General features: G+C 55.9%; 6 protein-coding genes across 6 annotated transcripts; 1 reads left to right on the top strand and 5 right to left on the bottom strand.

The window, feature by feature from the left end:
* Positions 1 to 441: 441 nt before the first annotated feature.
* On the bottom strand, positions 442 to 980 carry BU26DRAFT_557363 (uncharacterized protein; the record flags this gene model as incomplete). Its single annotated transcript, XM_033832448.1, has 2 exons — positions 442 to 902; positions 965 to 980. 2 exons carry the CDS (start codon positions 978 to 980, stop codon positions 442 to 444), a joined length of 477 nt encoding a protein of 158 aa, XP_033690867.1.
* Positions 981 to 1,273: 293 nt separating this feature from the next.
* On the bottom strand, positions 1,274 to 1,631 carry BU26DRAFT_512815 (uncharacterized protein). The gene has a single exon (XM_033827473.1). The coding sequence runs from the start codon at positions 1,537 to 1,539 to the stop codon at positions 1,303 to 1,305; it is 237 nt and encodes a 78-aa protein (XP_033690866.1). The 5' UTR covers positions 1,540 to 1,631; the 3' UTR covers positions 1,274 to 1,302.
* Positions 1,632 to 2,096: 465 nt separating this feature from the next.
* On the bottom strand, positions 2,097 to 2,981 carry BU26DRAFT_10067 (uncharacterized protein). The gene has a single exon (XM_033819291.1). The coding sequence runs from the start codon at positions 2,784 to 2,786 to the stop codon at positions 2,139 to 2,141; it is 648 nt and encodes a 215-aa protein (XP_033690865.1). The 5' UTR covers positions 2,787 to 2,981; the 3' UTR covers positions 2,097 to 2,138.
* Positions 2,982 to 8,120: 5,139 nt separating this feature from the next.
* On the bottom strand, positions 8,121 to 11,186 carry BU26DRAFT_526506 (ribonuclease R; the record flags this gene model as incomplete). Its single annotated transcript, XM_033830707.1, has 3 exons — positions 8,121 to 10,423; positions 10,471 to 10,938; positions 10,985 to 11,186. The coding sequence occupies 3 exons, from the start codon at positions 11,184 to 11,186 to the stop codon at positions 8,121 to 8,123; spliced, it is 2,973 nt and encodes a 990-aa protein (XP_033690864.1).
* A 171-nt stretch (positions 11,187 to 11,357) lies between these two features.
* On the top strand, positions 11,358 to 13,317 carry BU26DRAFT_471760 (ATPase, V1 complex, subunit H). Its single transcript, XM_033825399.1, has 3 exons — positions 11,358 to 11,750; positions 11,810 to 12,338; positions 12,390 to 13,317. The coding sequence occupies exons 1-3, from the start codon at positions 11,456 to 11,458 to the stop codon at positions 13,021 to 13,023; spliced, it is 1,458 nt and encodes a 485-aa protein (XP_033690863.1). The 5' UTR covers positions 11,358 to 11,455; the 3' UTR covers positions 13,024 to 13,317.
* A 2,878-nt stretch (positions 13,318 to 16,195) lies between these two features.
* On the bottom strand, positions 16,196 to 19,200 carry BU26DRAFT_9950 (uncharacterized protein). The gene is made up of 3 exons (XM_033836581.1): positions 18,680 to 19,200; positions 18,405 to 18,521; positions 16,196 to 18,324 (listed from the first exon to the last, which is right to left on the bottom strand). Exons 1-3 carry the CDS (start codon positions 18,780 to 18,782, stop codon positions 16,481 to 16,483), a joined length of 2,064 nt encoding a protein of 687 aa, XP_033690862.1. The 5' UTR covers positions 18,783 to 19,200; the 3' UTR covers positions 16,196 to 16,480.
* Positions 19,201 to 19,691: the final 491 nt, after the last annotated feature.

Here is a 19,691-nt window from a genome sequence, read left to right as displayed (position 1 = left end):
TGGACATCACGTAGCGAACGAAGGTCGGAAGGAGGCCAGAGCAGTAGAGTAACTTATGCCCATATGTCTGCTGTAGAGCATAGCAAGCTGAGAGCAAATATATGCTCATATGGGACTTGCTGCGAGGGGCATGAACTTTCATAATCGTAACCACATGCTACTATCTTTTCTCTAAAGCCATTTCAGAAGTTCCGCATTGGTGCCCGTGTGTCATACGAATCTGCCCCGGCTTCCTTACTCCTTTCCACCTTAGAAGCAAGACGTTACCAGACCGCGGTGCAAAAACGTCCAGGTCCATGCGAAAACACAATCATACGCCCGTAGAAATGCATGTCCAACCTAGATAACGCCGTATATGCAGTCATATCCTACACCACTGCACCTTCCCCAAATCCCCTTATCCAAGCTCTTCCACCATCCCATCCCCACCTTCTCCACCCTCTACCACCACCCCCTCGCCCCTCGTCCCCCCTGCTGATACGCCTGCAACCGAATCTGCGCCTTCTCATATTCGCTCCACCCCTTAACCTCCCCAGCATACTTGCTATACTCCTTCCCCCAATACTCCGCCAACTCCCCCACATCCGCGACAAACCCGTCCACGCCTCTATTCCACAGCCACAGCCCTAGCCCTAGCACCGTCGCCCACACCACCAGCCGCACGACCAGCTTCACCCAGAACAGCACCGCGCGGTACGCCATGTCGAGGATCTTGAGCGAGATGAAGAGGATGGCGAGCAGCGCGAGGATGGAGGCGACGTCGGGCTGCGTGACGAGGCGCGTGAGCAGCGGCGAGAGGTGCGATTGCAGCATTTTGAAGATGCCGAGGAGGGTGGTGACGAGGGTGAGGAGTGGGTTCGCGAGGGACGGGGGCAGGAGGCGTGGGAGGAGGGTTAGGTAGTCTAAGTGGGTGTTAGATTTGGTGAGAGCTAGAGAAGCGCATGGGGAGGCTGGGGGAGCGTACCTTGTACGAATTCCATTGTCTGGTTCGATGCGCGTGTCCTCGGCGCGGCGGGGCGGTGTGTTGATTGATGTAGCGTGAGCTTCAGCAGCGGAGTTGTATGCGCTTCGGGGCGGTAGGGCGATGCGGAGAGCGGCAGGATCAATCGGTTGTACCTTTATCAATGCGCTTTGTGGCCAGGTGTTTGTATACCCGCAAAGGGAAACGCGAGCGAGCGTGCTCGGTGTTTCTTTCACGAGCACAAAGCACGCGCCAGGATGTCCGCTGCACATCATCGGCCTTGGCACCCATTGCGACACAGCACACCGAGCCCCAACCTCTTCGCTCGCCAACGCATGCCATCACGTAACACCAATGCACGACACCTGCGGCTCGCTCGCTGGCTGCCCGGATTGTGGAATTCGTTCTACTGGAGCGTGCATTGCGCTTGTGCGAAGACCGGATACGGGACTAACGTAGTGTCGGACGATGGGCCCTGCGGGTTTGAGTCTGTGGAGAGATGGCGGTGAGAGACTTGCAGGACGGCATGGCCGAACGGTACGTTTTAGTCTGCCGCAGCCGGGCGTAGAGTCAATCATTATCATTGACCTCGGGGAGTTCGTTCAACTGAGGGCATCACGAAAGGCACCGCAGTGGAACATTTTAGAGCAATGTATCGTTGCATTATGTCACCTGTCAAAGGATCCCAAGCTGCTGCTTGTTCAGGATGCATACATGATTGCTTCTTGTTGTTTCTCCTTTCGTTCTGCCATTTCCCTCTGCATATGCTCCAAGCCACAACGATAAAAGAGAGAGGCGGGTGCCTTTGTGTAGGTGACAAATGTCTGGTATCACTAGAATGAAGCTGCCCTCCAAAACGCCAAGCGATTAATTCATGTACGGTCGTTAAGTATGTATAAGAATGGTAGTCGATGGAGAAAGAGCGAGAGATGAGAGGCCGTGTGGGGGCATGAGTAAGTGGTGTCCGTGTTTGTCTGTGATGAGAGCAGGCTGCCGGCCGGGAAGGGCTTCGGCAGGCTGGGTCTGTGCTAAGGGGCGGGACAGACGGTTCGTGGTGACCTGTGTCCCTGGATGCCGGTGGGGCCGCGCCTAATGGAAAGGCGGATATTCCTGGGCCGCATTCTTCGCGGTCCCAGTAGAGTAGATGAATGGATGCAGTCTTTGGTCTATTCCCTCCTCACACTCTGTCGGTGTGAGATCCATGTCCGAAGGACAGGTTGAGCGGACGATCCGACTGGCTCGATGGACGAACCGGATCTCGAGCTGGGGAGTCAAAGTCGACATGGAAGTCGAAGCGGAAGGCGGAAGCCTCGGACATGGAAGGATAATGGATACGCGGAGTACCGCTAAGTGACTTGCGAGACGTGTACGACGATCTCGGATACTCGCTCGAAGTGGAAGCTGGCGAGTAGGGCGTCGGTGGCCTGTCTGCGAGTGACGAGGAGACGCTCGATTTCCTCCGTGCACGTTCTGGCTTCTGAATCGAAGTCGGAGACTTGGGTTCCACATGATCGTGGGGTGATGGCGTTCGGGGAGGCTCGTAGGTGCTGAGCTCCTTCTCAAACATGGTTGGCGTCTTCACGGTACGGGCCACGGCTGGTTGGGTAGGTCTGATGCCGTACTTTTGCGGGCGCTTAGTGTATTGGCTGGGGCGGCGCCATGATTCAAATTCGGCGTCGTCTAGAGGGGTAACAGCCCGAAGCGAGAAACCCCGTATCCTCCTCTTAGACCGTCTCCAGCAGAACATGACCAGGACAACCGCCAACGTGAGGATGAGGCTGCCAAGGACGACGGCGAGGATGATCCAGATCTTCTTTTCTTCCATGGTGTCGGTGGGTGGTGGAATCGGCGTTCGCAGTGTAGATGATGTTGCGTCCCAAGGAAGCCTGGACGACAGAATCCGTCGTAGAAGGCTGATGCGGTGGAGTAGCGCGCCGAGAGGAGAAAGAGCGATGGGCGCGAGGCCGTCCTTGAGGAGCTCGGGTCTTGGAGTGGGAGGTGCTGGCGGTGATGGGAAGGAGAGATTTGACGAAGCCCCGATTGACAACCAACGAGAGTGACAGCTAGTCGACCATCATTGCAATACTCAGTCGAACACAGGACGAAGGAACGATGGTGGTCGAGAGAGCCAAGGCAGGCCGATATGAATGAGAGGGGCAGATAAGGATAAAGTACTGCAGGAAAGGCGGAGGGGTCCAGCAGGACGACGACGGTCATGCGCAACCAGCCTCGCTCCACCCAGACCGGACGGGTGCAGATAGTGTGTAGAAAGCGAGGCCAAACGAGGGGAATGTGGAGGAGCCGCTCGGCAGCGACAGCAGAGAGGCGCCACGTACCTGCAGCTTATAGACACCGTCGCCCTTGGCTTGGAGGCAAATGCATGCAGGAACAGAGACTGTACCTGCTGGTGGGCGGGAAGTGCTAAAAGTATAGAGAGCGGTGAGAGAGCTTAATTTTACACCTGCCTTGGAGCCTTGGGACGCATGCCGTTAAGATCATAGCGTATCACCCACGATAGGTAGTTCCACCGTCCGTCCGCGTCGGCTAGGGTACCTGGAGGGCAGCACTGCAGGGGGCATCCTTTGTCGCTCCACCTTTTCCCACGCACTGCTCCACTCCGAGATCCACTTGATGTCGTGAACGACGTGGCGTTGGTGAGGTCAGCAAGCAGCCGGCTATGAGCTGGAGACGCCGCGGCCTACACCAGGGGCGTCGATTGACGAAGGCGCTCGAATGGCAGTCAATGGCAGCACACCAGTTCGCGCACGCCGTCCAAGGCCTTCACCTCGATGGCCTGTTTTCTTTGCTTCTTGGAGGTGACGAGGCCCGCCCGTCGAAACGAAGGACAAGCCTGGAGCTTTGATAGCCGCACGGAGCGTGTGCGCGGCAGCTTGAGCACTCTTGGAAATTTTGAGGTCCTGGTGTGGTGTGCCCCTGACACGGACGATCGGCAGACGCGAGCGCACACCATGCCGGTAACGACACGGCCTCCTGTGCGGCACCGGCCAATGCTATCCACGGAACCGCGGCCTCTAGGCGGCGTCGTCCCGCATGGCATCCTCTCCGCTCGGAGGACGACCGCAATGCGGCATCGCGATATCTCAGCTGGCGAGGCAAAAAAGTGTTTGCTGTCACTCTCAGGAACCGCGATACAGATGCAGCTGCCGCTAAGGTTAAGCTCAAGGGGCAGAATAAGGTTGGCCGCCAGTAAGAGCGGCACAACCTATATCGACAGGTCACGGCATAAGAGACCAAAAACGTCCCTTGATCCTTGCGTCGACATCCATATCCTGGCTCCGTCCGTTGCTCTACTGCAGGACACCACAATGCCGCCCCCAAAGCACCGAGAGGTTCCAAGCCTCAAGTCGTTCTTTGGCTGCGATGCTGCCATGTCACAGATGCTGACTGCATTCCAGCACGAAGGAAACTTCGAAGCCTATTTCCCTCTGGGCCCAATGGAATTCTTGAGACTGTCACCAGCTGCAGACAGAGCGTGCGGCTCTGCTCGATAAGCATGCGCGGATGAAACTGAGGCGCTCGTCCATGGCAATTCTCATATCCGAGCCAACTCTTGCGGTGAGTGTCACGATGGGGTTAACATCGCTGGCGCTACCTCCGGAGGTACTAGCAACATCGCTGTCGGCCCTCCATCAGACGTTGTTTCTTTGGTCGGACTAGTCATGGTTAGCACCGGCCTGGACCTCAGGAATCCAGTCCACTACCAACATTTAGCATGTTTAGAAATTCTCCGAAGCGCTTCCTGCGCTCAAGCAAAAATGCTGGCACTTCGCTATCTCGACCTCGGTCTGTGCGGCCTAGTTGCTTGCATCATCACGCACTGCTTCAGGATAGCTGCGTTTCCAACAATCAGGCCCATCACGGGAGCGCAATCTCTCAACGAGCTCGCCAAAGCACCAAAGCAATTTTGAAGCAACCTCACGAGCTCTTCGACAACGGCCAGGCAAGGAGCGAAAATAGCAGAATTTCATCTCCCCCGCTCCTCCATGATCTCCATAACCGTCCCGCAGCCGAGATTGTCGGCGTATGGAAACTTGCGGACGGCCAGGACCGAAGCGGCACTGAAACATGCCCATCGCTGTTTGGCGATCGATGGCATAACCACACACATTCCGATCGCCGCTCATCGACCGCTTCCGAGTCAGTTTCACGAACGGTTGGAGCCGTTCGTCTAGGAGTCATGATGTCGACGGTGTGGAAGTAGTGTGGACAGCGAGCTGGGGGAATGCCAGTATCGCCATGATGGAATTTCGCAAAAGCACGCTCTTGCCGCGCATCCGTGATGCTCCGTCCCTGGATTTCTTAGGTGGAGGAACTGTAAAACGGCTAAATGTCCAAGCTGCACGTGGACCATGATCGTCAAACGCCACAAAACGAGGATCCCTTGCTCCGCATCTTCCCCTTGCTTGCTTCGCAATCCTTCGTCTGCGAAGCGCTGAGTCTCGAAACCTCTTGAGAAAACCCCTCAGGCTTGCTTTTCCCGCGTCACTGTGCGGAGAGCATTGCTTTTTGCTGGGGAAGGAGAAAAGAGCGCATGCGCTGTTCTCCAGCTCAGCTCAGCTCAGCGCTGTCGTCCCCGGCTAGATAGAAAAGAGAAGGTCGTCAAGAAATTATGCTGTGACGTGCAGAGGAGCAAATCTTCGCTCCGCCAATCACGCCGCGGATGGGGCCCCTCACCCTCATCCCTCAGGACGTCCAGCCTTTCCAGCTTCGAGGCCTGGCGTCACGATGTCTAGCCTGGGGGGCAAATTCAAGGACTTCAGCTCGCTTCCGGCCTCGAAAGCCGAATCCAAGTCTAAAATCCGATGCGCATTTCAAAGCACACCAGGGCCTACGTACTCTATCCTATATACTTGCCGTGCGAACCGTCACGGGTCAAGACGTGATGAAGCTCCTCAGGTTTCCTCTCACATCAGCCGACCATATGCGCTACCTCCCGAGGTCTCGCTTTCTCGTTCACAGCGCCGGATGAGGCAGTTGCAATAATAAGCAAGCTCCTTTGATATTCCTCTTGGATTCTTCATCGGTGTGTTCGTGGCTGCTGCTGCGGAAGACTATGATACGATACCCCAGACCTTAATTCTACCTTGTTCCCGGCATCAAACGGTCAAAAGCACCCGCAAGGGACCATGTGGCGCCGCGCCAGTATACAGATCCCGGGAATTAACATCGTCAAGTGCGCTTTCTTCCTGAAATGCCGATGGGGAGTCGCTACAATACGAACTCTTGTGTAACATGCGCTTCGCTTCGTGTTGGAGGTGGTGTCCCCGCCGCTGACCGGGGCGTTCGCGGGACGGTGAAGCAGCAGCAGCAAGCAAGCAAGCCCCTGACTCTCCCTATTAGGTATCCAACCCACCTACGGCACCAGACGGTTCTCTTCGGAGCGCTACGTCGCCCCGCTTCCGGGTGCGCCCGTATCTTCTATCAACCTCAGGGTCTGCTGATGCCTCCTCTCTTCCTATTCTTCCAGCCGCCGTGCCAGACATTCCATCACATCCTGCACGTTCGTGTTACCCCTCCTTCAATAACTCGGCGTGGGGGGCGTCATACGAAGCAGCAATATAACCGCGTCCGCAGCTGCGGTACAACCGCCATCGGGCAAATAACCATTAGATGAATATTGCTGCAGCAGCTGCTGCAGAAGGTTCCAAGTGGGGTCGCGGTAAGCCGTTGCGATCAGTGCGACCGCAGCCGGATCTGACGTCCCTTTGCGCCGGAATTACCCCGTTACACACAGATCTGTCGTTCTGTGGTTCTGCTTCTGCTCCTTCAACAAGGTCTTATATCCCAGGCGCCCTTTCATATAGAGTACCTGTCTTTACTCCGCCCCTTCAATTTCTCGGCTGCTAGGAACGATGGCGAGGTCTCGCTGTAGTTCGTCTCGAGATAGACCGAGTTTCTCCAGAGGGCGTGGAGGTCGGATAGGATGCGAGCTATCAGGTTGTTGCCCAACATGTCAGACATGATTGCGTTTAGCGACACTCACGCGGTCTTGTCGATATGCGGATGGAATATTGGATACAGTCAGCGCTCACCATTGGGTTCGACACGTGCGTTCGCGTGGTCTGCTAACCTCGGAGTGAAGCGGATGTGCTTTCGTCTTTGGCAGTGGCTCGCCCCTACCAATTCTTCAGTCTGGGACTATCTCCGCTACCAAATGCCACTCTTCTTCCCCCTTACGACTGCATATCATCATTTCCAACTGGAGAAGTCAATGCAGACTACATCTGGCACCCGCATACATCAATAGATCAATAGCCAAGCGCTGTGCCACCCGATCCGTCTACTGTGTCACCCAACTTCGGAGCATCTCCGACTGACGCCCAAGTATCCAAGCGCCGCGCGCGCCGAAACACAAAAGCAAACAAAGACATCTCTGAAGTCTATCCCTCGGCGCGTGATCGTCTGCGTTTTCGTGCCTAGGTACTCTATGCCGAGTAGCTTCCCAGCGCATCAACCCGTGGATTGCGTACTCTTTGACCGTTCGTTCCTGGGTCAAGTCTGAGCTGAGCAGTAATGAATGCATCACCGCAAAAGGCAGGTAACCTCGGCGGCGACAACCGCAAAGGCTGCCGTTCAATCAATAAGGAAGCGATTTGCGACCCAACAGCAGACATCTCGCCATCCAACGGTCGCTTCCCACCCGAGTGGCGCTGCGATCTATCGGCTTGGTATTCGCGATCCATAGTTCCTTTTGCGGGCCAGATCCTGGAAAGTGGGTTTGCTTCTTGAATCACGCGGTATATGCCTGTGACTAGTCCCAAAGGCGTCCTGTATGACGCTACGAAACGCGGAGAACATTGGATGGACGGCTTGCACATTGACGCTCGCTTGCGGATACAGATATTGCGTCCGATCATCTCCCTATGTCGTGCGACATCGATTTTGGAGATCCTTAGGGATTGAAGCCATGGCGAGCAATGCACGAGAATGAAGGGTGTACGTCTCGGGAGCTTAAGAGTATGGGGATGGATGATAACAGCAAGCCATGTCTCGGATCGAACCCGGCCATGTGAGATAGGTGAAAGTCCTCAGCCTCGACTTTCCTTTGCATTCTGGGATATTGCTCATATCGTGCCGGAGGAAGCTAGCCATGAGCACGGCGGTCGATTCCCTCTCCAGACTGCATGCTCATCCCCCCTCAAACCAGCGTCAACCTAACCTTTCTCTTGCCCGTAGTCTTCTCCACCTCATCCGTGATGCGCACCATGACTTTCTCGAACAACTCCACGGTCCTACCCACGTCCCCCTTGATCTTGAGCATGTAGTTCTCCGCATCGAAATCCGCTTCCGGCTCTGGAGTCGCCAAATCCCTTAACCTTATCAAACTCTCCACACCAAACCGTGGCACAAATACCACAAAGCCGTTCGAAAAGATTTTCATGATGAAGCCTTCTTCTTGAATGTCCTTGCCCTTGAGCGCTTGCCCAACGTAGTATTCGATAGACGCGCGGCCGGCCATTTGCGCGTTGCGGTGTCTCACGTTGATGTTCTTGCAGACACCTTCAAGCTTCCCTTTAGATTGGAGGGAGGCATCAAGCGGCTCGTAGTCAATGGCTGCGGCAAGCTGCCTGTGAGCTTCAAGGTCGGCATAGCGGCGAATTGGCGATGTGAAGTGGGTATAGATCTCGCTAGCAAGACCGTAATGCCTGAATTCTGGGTATGCTTGGGTGCCGGCGCAGAAGTATTCTGCAGACATCATGCACCGCGTCGCCATAATCCTAACGAGCGTGTTGAAGAACGGCTCCTTTGGGTCTACGCATGTGTCTAAGGAATCCGCAAGCGCCTTCGAGCTATCCGTTCGCAGCTCAAGACCCTTTTTGACTTTGAGCTGGTTGCCGAGCTCTTCAAAGTTAGTCTTCGGAGGTGCGCCGTGGCGACGCAGGAGAGCCATTTGAGGGAATGCTTCGTAATTCTTTGCTGCGACGCTGATGTTGGCAAGCAACATGAACTCTTCCACGAGAGAGTTCGTGTCGAGGAGCTTCTTTGTCTGAACGTCCACTGGATCAGACGTCTCAGACTCGGTCTGGACCTTGACTTCTGGAGAGGCAAGATTGAGTGCGCCGGCATCATACCGCTTCTGCTTTAGCTTCTTCGAGAGCATCAACAACGTCCTCATGCCGGCCGTGAGATCATCCTGTTGGGAGTTGTCGTCGATACGTATCTGTGCCTGCTCGTAGCTGAAGGCTTCTCTTGAACGAATGACAGACTTGGTAAACTGCGACGATACGATATCCGCATCAGGGGTGATCTCCCAAAGGACAGAGAAGGCATATCGTTCCACGTATGGCTTTAGCGAGCATAGGTCCGTTCCAAGTAGCATTGGTAACATATCTATCCGCTTATCGACAAGATAAACAGTCGTTCCTCGCTGACTGGCCTCTTTATCCATGGCGTTATTCGGCTTGACGAAGTGCGACACGTCGGCGATATGTACGCCAACTTCGAAATTTCCGTTCGGCAGCTTTCGTGCATGAAGTGCATCGTCGATATCAACGCAGCCGGGTGGGTCAATGCTGCAAACTAAGAGATCTCGGAGGTCTTTGCGGCCACTCCATCCGGGATCGTTGAGACTAGCTGGAACCTTCCAGTCATGTCCTTCAGTTGGGAGACAGTCCAATACCGTCTTGGGGAACGGTTTATACTGCACATCCCATTCCAGAAGCAGAGCTTCAGTTTCAGCTCCCTTAGATTCGAGCTCGCCGAGTGACCGTACGAAGTGCCCCACTGGATATCGTGAGTCTCGTTCCCAAGAGTCAATTGTTGCCAAAATCCGCTGTCCCACGAGCTCTCCAGCTTGCCGAGTTCGTATCCTAATTTTTGGTATGCGCTTGTCCATGGGAACCAGGAAAACCATCTGCTGCTGTCTGCTCGATTTGGACGTTGACCGAACGGAATCTCGGTCGATGTGCCCAACGTACTGTCTCCAATTTCGCTTGGCAATACCAACCACCCGAGCAGTCGGCTGTGGCCTACCTTCCGAGCTCTGGCCATGTGCCCGCTTTACCTCTTCTTGAAGAGCTTTTCGTTCCCGCTCGGATACGATGTTCTCGCCATCTTCCACATCGGGGTTGTCGTTCTTGTTCAACGTCTCTTCTTCGATGATCTTAGTAGACGGCGCTTTCCACTGGTCTTGTGGAAGTACTTCGACGACGACGACATCTCCAGATACGGCTCGATTACCGTTCTCTCGACCGAGAATGAGGAGCGACTTGTCGAATGCTGGGACATGGACTGAACCCTCCAGATAATTGTATGGCGAGACGTTGAAGATGCCTTGATGCATGGTACCGGCTTTGACTCCAGTCATCATCTTCGATATGCTGTAATATTCCGGATAGAAGACCTCCGTCTTCCTGGACCTGACTTCTCTTTGATCTTGCGCGGCGCTGATCATGTCCAGCAGCTCGTTCGCATTCTCGAGACCGGTGACGAAGTCGACCACTACGCATAATCAGTGATGTCCATAGAATATACTTGTATGAGCCTACGCGTGATGGCCGGAATTTGCTCCGCCTTTGCCTTTCGCAGGTTATCCCTGTCATCGGTGATCATGACCACCGAAGGAACTCGTGTCTGCTTCCTGCTTCTCGCAGAGATGGCTTGCTTGATATGCTGGTTGTACCACTGAACCGCCTTCCGAACCGCCCTGTCGTTCCGATCATTGATGGTTTCTCCAGCTTCTCGGGCTACATGAGTCTCCTGACGGAACTCGTTGAAGAAGACGTAGAAGCGCTTTCCCTCATTCTTGGTCAAGGCAATCAAGCGATGATAGAGCGGTAATGAGCGGTTCTTGACTTCTTCCAGAACGGTCTGTAGGACGATAACGTCGTGAAACGCGGTCTCCACCTCAAACAAATCCATGCCAGTGAGGAAAGCATTCGTATCAGGAACCAGGTACTGTCCATTTGGGAAATTTTTTGACCCCGCCGGGGTATCTGAGAGCACGAAGGGCGCAACTGCTCGAGTTAGCTGTGCTTTCTCACGTGAGCTGGGATTTCGAACCTTTCTTGCTGTAATCGGTAGGCGCAATTTGCAGGCATGCTCTGCAGAGATTTGACGAGCATGGAATGTCTTGCCGCAAGTAGAGTTCCCTCACGATCTTTTGCACCTTGCCACTCTTTGTCGACCGTACGTAGACCTTGCTGGACAGATTAGGCGCGCCGCCGTCGGCAACGCTAGATCTCTTGAGACTAAAGTACTCCATCGTTTCGGATGTCCGGCCCACGAATACGGCTCGGTGTTTGTGTTTCGCTCGGGGGTTGTCGAAAATCTGAAGAATCAACGCCAAGATATCAGTCCGCTAATGGCGCTAGTCCCAAAATGGATAGCTTAGCCCGAGCTTCAGATGACGACGGAGGGTGCAGCTCTGATAGCACGAAGAAGCAACACGTCCAGCCTCAACACCACCGCCGCCCGCACCATAGCGCATTAGCTCCCCTCTCATAGCATCACCCTCTGCGGAGCTCCGCCGCTATGTCGCTCGATCCACCGGCATACCTCTTCACCATCCAGGCCAACATTCGCACCCGGCCAATATCATGGGAGGGCGCAATGCGGGCCAAGACCATCACGGACGCAGACCTGCAGAAGATCAAATCCATTGACAAGGTGCGAAAAGAAGAGCGGAAACAAAGGATCGAGGGCGACGTGCAGAGTTTCGTGACGCTGTTGGTGGGTGGGAACGAGTCACAGAGCATCTTTGAGGCTGCATCCAAGCGCCAGGACATCGTGCAGTACATGCTGGTATTGATGGAGGATCTCATTAATGGTAATGCGGCTGCTTCCAACGCATTGCGCCTTGCGGAGCTCAGAGCTAACTCACTCCAGATATACCCAGCCTCACAGCAGCTCTTGCACAGCACCCAGAGCCCTTCAAGCCTTTCCTACCATTACTGAAGGCTTCACCGAACCCCGAAGACCCTATCCCGCTGCTCGCATCCTCGGTCCTCTCCAAGTTCCTTGCCTACACCCTCACACACCCTATCAAGAACGTGTCCCAGATCGACGAAGCTCTACCCCAGCTCTACAAGTATCTCTCGGCGCTTGCCGTGAGCTCCGATGCGGGTCTGCAGGACATTGCGGTGCAGGAATACTCGGCTGTTTTGCGGACCAAGAAGGCGAGACAGTTGTTCTGGAAGCAAAGGAAAGAGACATTGGATCCCCTCTTCGACATTCTCCGCGCCGCATCCGGCGCAAGCAAGGACCAGGACTCAACGCTTTGGAGTGGGGGAGGTAGTATCCGCAGCGTGCCTGAAGGTCTTACTGGAGGTGTTGGCCTGCAGCTTCTTTACCATGTGCTACTAGTGGTTTGGCAACTGAGCTTTGAGGGCGAGCTTGTGGGAGACGGTCTGCAAGAGTACGCATAGCTCTTTTCAGACGCATTTAGTTTATCGCTGACCCTTTACAGTGAGCACGACATAGTAATTCTCTACACCCACCTCCTGCGTCTGTCGCCGAAGGAGAAGACCACCCGCCTTCTCCTCTCAACCCTTCTAAACCTCCTCACTAGCAACCGCCAAACGCTCCTACCCGCCGCCGTCCTCGCCCGTCTTCCCTCCCTCCTTGGAAGCCTGAAATCGCGCCACTTAGCCGATCAGGATGCCCTTGAAGATCTTCAAGCCCTCACCGAGCTGCTAGAGGACTACACAAATACACAAACGACCTTTGACGAGTACGCTGCAGAAGTACACTCCGGTCACCTCCGCTGGTCCCCGCCACACCGCAACCAGACCTTCTGGCGCGAAAACGCACGTCGTATCCTCGAAGAGAACAAGGGCGAACTACCCCGCAAGCTCGCCGAGATCCTATCCAAGAGCTGGGATAACGACAAGCAAGTGCTGGCTATTGGCTGCAATGACGTGGCATGCCTGGTCAAGGAGGTGCCGGAGAAGAGATACCAACTTGAGAAGCTGGGGCTGAAGGGCCGGGTCATGGAGCTCATGCAGGAGGCGGATGAGAGCGTGAGGTGGGAGAGCTTGAGGGCTGTGGGCGAGTGGCTGAGGTACAGCTTCGAGTCGAAGAGCGACCTGCCTATGCGATAGGCAACGTCGCCCCAACTCAAAATTCGAGGAGCGATTGAGCCTGCCGTGAGCTTGTATGTGTGTATCTCTTTCCAGCTGTTAGCATGAGCCTGTATGTCCCGCCCTTGCGGTTGTATTTCCCCGACATAGAGAGAGGGCTTTCGATATATGGTGAATAGGAGAATCTAGTACATGACCAGAATCGTTCGCTGAGCGTGCAAATAGCGCACGAGGTAGAAATGGCCTGGGGGTCCCTTAGGGTACTAAACAAGATGCAATTCTTCCCAAGCATTTGGCATCCTGAAGCGCCCCAGCACCCAATCCCTCAGCTATCCCATCTCTCACCTTCTGAAGTGTCAGCATGCATTAGGTAGCTCTCCCATTCACCAGCCTGTATTAATCTCCGTCGCACGATAATCCTTCTTGCATCTTGCATTCCTCGCGTTCGCATTCGAAAAGCTCCATTATTGAAGAATCCTTTCAATGCAAATCGGACGTTCGTCGGGCGCATTACTTGCGCAATGCAATGTGACGACAGCCTATCCCCTCGCATACATAAAGCATCGCGTACCTGCTCGAGTCAATGTCGAAACTCTAAATCCCTAGCCTCGATTTCGCACCCTGGCCCGAATCGGAATCTCGCAGCCCAACGCATAGGTGTGTACTCCGGAGTTCGCAGAACGGCCGCCAACCTAGCTGCGCGCTCGGGCTTTGCATGGGGTTCTCCTATGATGAGGGTAAATAGCTACGCCCCAGGTAATCACAGAATATCCGCTCTGAGAACCCCTGTACGGAATCAAACCTTAAGTGCTTGCCCTCCTGCCTACTTCCATTGCATAACAAAAGCCACTGCCCTGAACTCTATACCTAGTCCTCGGCATCAATCGCTCAATATCAACATACGGGCCTCTGAAGAGTCAAGATTCGATCTGGACTGGAAAAGACCCCCTGGTGAGATCTCGCAGCTCGGAAGTACTGCCAGACGAAGGTAAATTACAGCTGATGAACCATCACGGCCACAGCCTCGGCATCCTTCCAACCTAAGCTGAGGTCTGCTCCTTCCTTCCTTCCTCTTTTCCGCTCCCGCAAAGCAAGCCATGCTTCTGCTGCCTGAGTCCGCGCACGGAACCCCAATGATTCACCCACTAAACAATGAAGATGTGCTCGCGAGATCTTAGATCTTCTAGAATCACTTCGGCTCGGTCCAACATACCGAGCCACTAACCCTACATACCTCCTAAAAACCCATCTCGCCTCCCTCACGCTCACAAGCCTCAAACACTGCCTTACCGACCCGCTCTGCGCCGTCTTCTCGCCAACAGCCGTCTGTGTATGGACGGAACACCTACCCGAGCGAGCTGAGGCTCAAACAGCCCTACCCAAAGCAGTCATTCCTCTAAGCCAGCACTCGTGCTATTCCACCACCTGACGAGGACTTTTTCCCTGCATCGCGAGAACTGGTGCTGCGAGTGATATTTCGCAAAGAGGATTAATTGAGACTCGGGGCGCCTGAGCAAGAAAGCTCGGGATCTCGTGTGTAAGCGATGCGATGCGATGGTCGCTAGCGTACCGCGGAATGGAAGCTGCGAGAAGCATCTTCTGACCCTTTTAGCGGGGACGGGAGGAGAGGAGAACAAGTAATTCAGCAACTGCTCTTCCATGTGTCTGGCTGGAGGGAGAGGGGATTCTAGCGCGCTTCTCACCCCGCTCGCAGCCATGTTGGGCCGACCGGACGGACGCAGGGCAAAAGCGCAGATGTCAAAACGTCAACCGCGCGTCGGCGAAGTAAAGTGACACCATCTCAGCCCATCACCCGGGGGGCGGCCCCAGAAAAAAGCGCTTCTACTCGACGCCAGCGCGCCGCAGCGGGCCAGACCCCGTCTCCTCTCCTCCCTCCTCCGCTCCGCTCGGCCCAGATACGCGAGCTCAGTCCATGGCCCAAGCGTTCTCAGATCTGTGGTTGCTTGGTTGCTGAAGCTGAAGACCCATGTTCCCTGCGCACACGTCACGTCACGTCACTCAGGTCACGTCAAAGCATGCAGGACAGGACAGGGCAGACCCGAGCTGCGGCCAGCAGCGAACGAACGACCGTGCTGTGTTGCATATGCTGCTGCACCCCAGCTTTGTGTGAAGGCAGCTGCAGATTTGGCCTCAGCCGCCCACCACGGCCACCAGGCAAGACATTTGCCACGCTGCCACGCGCAAAGCTGCGAACCGCTGCGAACGCGCGCAGTCAGCCCAGCAAGCAGCAAGCAAGCATCCGCTGGTTTCGAGATACGAAACCCGCCAGACGGCCCCCAAACCTTATACTATAGCCTGATATACGTATAACGTCCAAGGCGTTAAGGATATGTTTGAAATGCGAGGTTCCAAGGGGGAAGAATAGTATTAATATTAGGGGAAGGTTAAAGAAACCTCCAGCAATGCATGTCCATGTCCTTGCTGTTACCATACTACTGTGTGATTTCCCACAAATTCTGAACCATGCCTGTATGCTATCCAGGACCTTTGCCCGCACAGCCCTGGATAGTGTGTGTGCCGCCCAAAACCCGATATGCAGTGTTGATGAAAACTGTCCGAGCAAAGAAAAGGCTGGGAGAACAGCAATGTAATGAGGAAAGAAAGGAAATGGGGACTCTGGGGGAATCAGGGGAAACAGCGCTCCAGCCACCAATGAGATGAGGGGTATGACGAAAGGGGTAGTGACAAACTGCAGTCTGGCGCAAATCGAAAAGGTGCCATGAAGTGCCTCGAAACGACCATGCAGAACTCGAAATACGAAAGGGTACCAAAGGGGCCCAAAGCCCGCAGCCATATCCATGCAATGCAAAACTCCAACACGGGAAGAACCGCACGATGCAAAACATAGCAAGCGAACGGCGTAAATCGGGGCGTAAATGCAATGCATGCGTGCGCAGCGAAAGTAGCAAAGACTTGAAACTCTGAAGGAAAGTCCAACCGAAATGGTATAAGAGGATGAAACCTCTAGTGTGCCTCGTGTGCCGCCGTGTGCCAAAAGACGTACTCGGTGCCCGCATGTCCACTCGCTCCTCGTTAATTTGACGTAGTCGGCTCATCTCGCATGCGTCGTAGAGGGTACTCGTTGCTTGTGTTTCGATGAGAGCGGGGAATAAGCCGACCTTGATCGACGCTGTTCCGTCGCAAGTGAAGGACACCGTAGAGAAGATGGCAAGGCGAGGGTAGAATGCGAGCTTAGTGTACAGTATGAAGAAAGGGGAATGGGAAATGTGCCGGGCCGAGGATCCTTCCAATGGGCCAACCAATGCCTGTATGTCCCACGGCGTTCCCTAGGTCAGTTAAGACCCGCAGGCAGCGCAGTCGCTAGTTGCGCCTCTCACGGCGCCTAGGTAGGGGACTCAGTCGCCGTAAAAGGCGACCGGAACGAGCAGCCCGATATGCTTCAACCACTTTCGCGGCCGCAAGTGATAAAAGGTCGACGGCGTTGATCGCTAGGTTTTCAGTATGATTGCCACCCTTGCTGAGGCGCCTGCCCCGGCGCCCATCCCGGCATACCGGGCTGCTGCGCGGCGGTACTCTGATGTTGCATGAACTGATGAGGACTTGGGCTCGGCTGATACGGATTTTGACCCATAGCTGGGTATCCTGAATCTCCCATCGCGGCCATGGTCTGGTATTGCTGTACAGGCGTACCGTGCATCGAGCCGCTGCTTTGAACGTGGTGAAGCTGTGGCGAAGCGTGCATAGGCGACTGTTGCGGATGAGGGGATTGCTGCGGGGGTCGAGCATATTGCTGCATGTTGTGTTGTTGCGATAGTGGAGATGGCTGCGGAGGACCCTGTGCCCACATGTGTGGGGGAGGGTAGCCGTGGCCCGGATTTTGACCAATCGTGGGAAGCATTCCGGCCGGGGCCATTCCTGGCGTCATTCCTTGGGGCATAGCCATGCTTGGTGGTCGTCGGTGCATCTGATCGGACCGTAGAGGGGTGTGTTGGGGAGCCATGGGCGAAGGCACCATAGCGCTCTGGGGATGAGGCTGGGGTCTGTATGACTGGGGTCCCATTGCTTGGCCTGGTCGCTGCGGGGTCTGAGCCGCCATGGAATACTGTCCGGCACCAACAACTGCATTTGTGGAGGAAACGCGAGGAGACTGTACGGCTTGCGAGACAGGTGGCACGTTGTTCGCCTCTGCCGTTCCTGGGCGGTCAACCTGAGCGGGCTCATGCGGTCGAGCCCAGTAATTGTCCAGATATTCCTTGCGATTCTTCCTCTGCTGCTCAAGCTGCTTGTTGAACTCCACGGTCTGGGATGCTTGATTCATAATCTCGCCGGAAGGGGTGGGCCGGGTGACGTCTTGATAGGGCACACCGGATATCTCGTGTCGTGGTCGCTGCACGCTGCTATAATCCCGAGGCTGCAAATCCGTCGTGGTGCGGTTATCAAATGGCTCGACATTTGCTGCCGGCATCGCTCCAGGAGCGGGAGTTAGGCCTCCAAATGGGTGCAATGGATTCGCGGCCGACGACCCTAGGTAGTCCGGGTCTATTCTGCCAGTGTACGATCCGGTATGCGCAAATGTCATATGCCCACCGGCGTGGCTGGCTTCAGCTGCTGCCGCTTCTCTTGCTCTCGCCGCACCGGGCCTCTTTTCTCCTGCCGCGTCTTCCTCGGTAAATCCCTGCTTCCTAGCTTTGCTCTCCCAGTAGTCGTCGCGGACTCGTCTCCCGTTTACGATGAGCCTGCTTCCGAATTGCCTGAACATGGACCGTGCTGTTACAATGGCGATCTGGCGAGAACGGTATGAGTACGGCAGAATCTCTTGATGGATCAGGTCGTCCTTCTCTGCCTGGGTAGCAATGATCTTGTAGAGCGAACGGTTCTTGTTGAAAAGGAGGTACGAGTCCCGATAGCCTAGGACGCGAGCACATTCAGTTGCGAGCATGAACAGCTTGTCTCCTCGGTTAGGCACGAAGAACGTGCGACAACGGTATTCTCTTCCGCCAAGCGGGTGGCCTGTTGCCGTCACCTTTGTCTCTCCTGCCTCGTCTGTCTCGCGCGGTATGTATTCGTCGCCTTCCGCGTTTAGCTGGTCGGTCGTATGGTCTCGGACGGTCGGTAGTGCCTTGATCACTGTAGACTTGGTGGGGGTTGATTTTGTAGGAGACGCCTGGGATGGGGAAGTTTGGGGAAGAGGCGCGTTCGGCAATTGAGGAGTTTGCACTGGTGGGGCTGCTACTGATCGAGAGGGCGTCGGTGGCTGCTGCGATGTGCGGTTGGGACTGTCAGTGTACGCGACTTTTGCTGTCTTGGGCGGTCGACCGCGTTTTCTGGGTTTGCCTTCATCTGCATTTCGCCGTTAGCATCGTCTCTGCAAACGCACCGGTTTGCGATGCGTCGGGGCTCCCCCGAGATGATATACATACCTCCGTCGCCGTTCTCTCCGGGCAGCACTTCGGCATAGCTGTTTTCTGGCGAGCGGCTGCGTTTGATGCCTCGCGACTGTTGCTGTGCGACGGCCTGCGGAGGGCTTACGAGTACACCTGGCAGAACGAGTTAGCAAAATCCATACCAGCGGGCAGTTGCGGCGGATGTAACAGATGCGCAAGCCGGCCACTGTTATTTCCCGCGACGGCTTTTGATGGGGTCGTGCGACGGCGGCGGGCCCTGCGCCCGCGACCTAGGGAAGCTATTCGCGTACCTGCTGAGTTCAGCGCAGCCGGATTGATGGTGCCCGAGGGGTCCATGATGCCGTTCGCGATGCCGCCGTTTGACAAGGCCGGGACTGGATGCATTGAGTACATTCCAACCGTCGCAAGGAGCGAGCGAGCGGCCGAACTGGCGGCCAGCTCCGGAGACGGTCGTGAAGCTCGCGGGAGGGCCAATCGGCGGCGCCTTGGGTTAATGGCGAGAGCGCAAGGCTGGGGTGGTAGTGGCAGTGGCAGTGGCGGGGTGCGGCGCGGACATGCGGTGGGTTGGGACGTGAGGTCGGTTTGGCTGTGGGAGCAGCGTCGACGCGAAGGCGAGCTGCACGCACCCGAGCGAGATCCGGGCGCCCGTCCACTCCAGTTCGTCGCAGCGAGGCCGGTGATGTGCCGGGCAGCGCGCGCGGTGCGATATGCAAGGCCGGCAGGGTCGGTAGCACGACCACAGGCGCGAGGACGAGGCGGCGCAGCGCAGCGGAAGGGCGAGTAGTGGGTGGGAGGCAGCGGTGATGGGTCGCGGATCGCCGTGGTAAGGCTCGGGAAGGCTGCGCCAAAGCAAGTCAGCACGTCGAAGGCGGGCGAGCGCACGCTCCCATGGCAATAGCGGACTGTGAGTAAGGCTCGCCACGTGAGCGGCGGCGATATAGTGGTGGTGATAAGATGGATGACGAACGGGAGCGCAGGGCGGCCGAACGATGCACGACCAGCGCTGCTGGCAGCCGCTGTAAGGGATTCTAGTCGTCAGCGGCCTGGGGGCGGGCGCGCAGGCGACAGCTGCGAGATCGCCGAGGCCGGGCTGGGTCGGAGAACGAACGCGTGGAGTGCGGAGCGACGTACCTCTGGGAGCTGGCGCTCTGGCTGGTGGCAGGCGGCCGTCTAGCCCGGACGAGCCAGTAGTAGATTTGTACAAGTGCTCACGAGCAGGCGGCGGGACGGGCTTGGGCAGCGGGCACAGGCCTTGGGGACGCGCGATAAAAGGCCTGCCCCCCCCAGCTCTCGGCCCGCAAA

This window comes from Trematosphaeria pertusa (genome assembly GCF_010094035.1).
Source record: "Trematosphaeria pertusa strain CBS 122368 unplaced genomic scaffold BU26scaffold_1, whole genome shotgun sequence".
NCBI lineage: Eukaryota > Fungi > Ascomycota > Dothideomycetes > Pleosporales > Trematosphaeriaceae > Trematosphaeria > Trematosphaeria pertusa.
The sequence above is the reverse complement of the archived record's forward strand: the minus strand, read 5'-3'. Positions and strand labels throughout refer to the sequence as shown.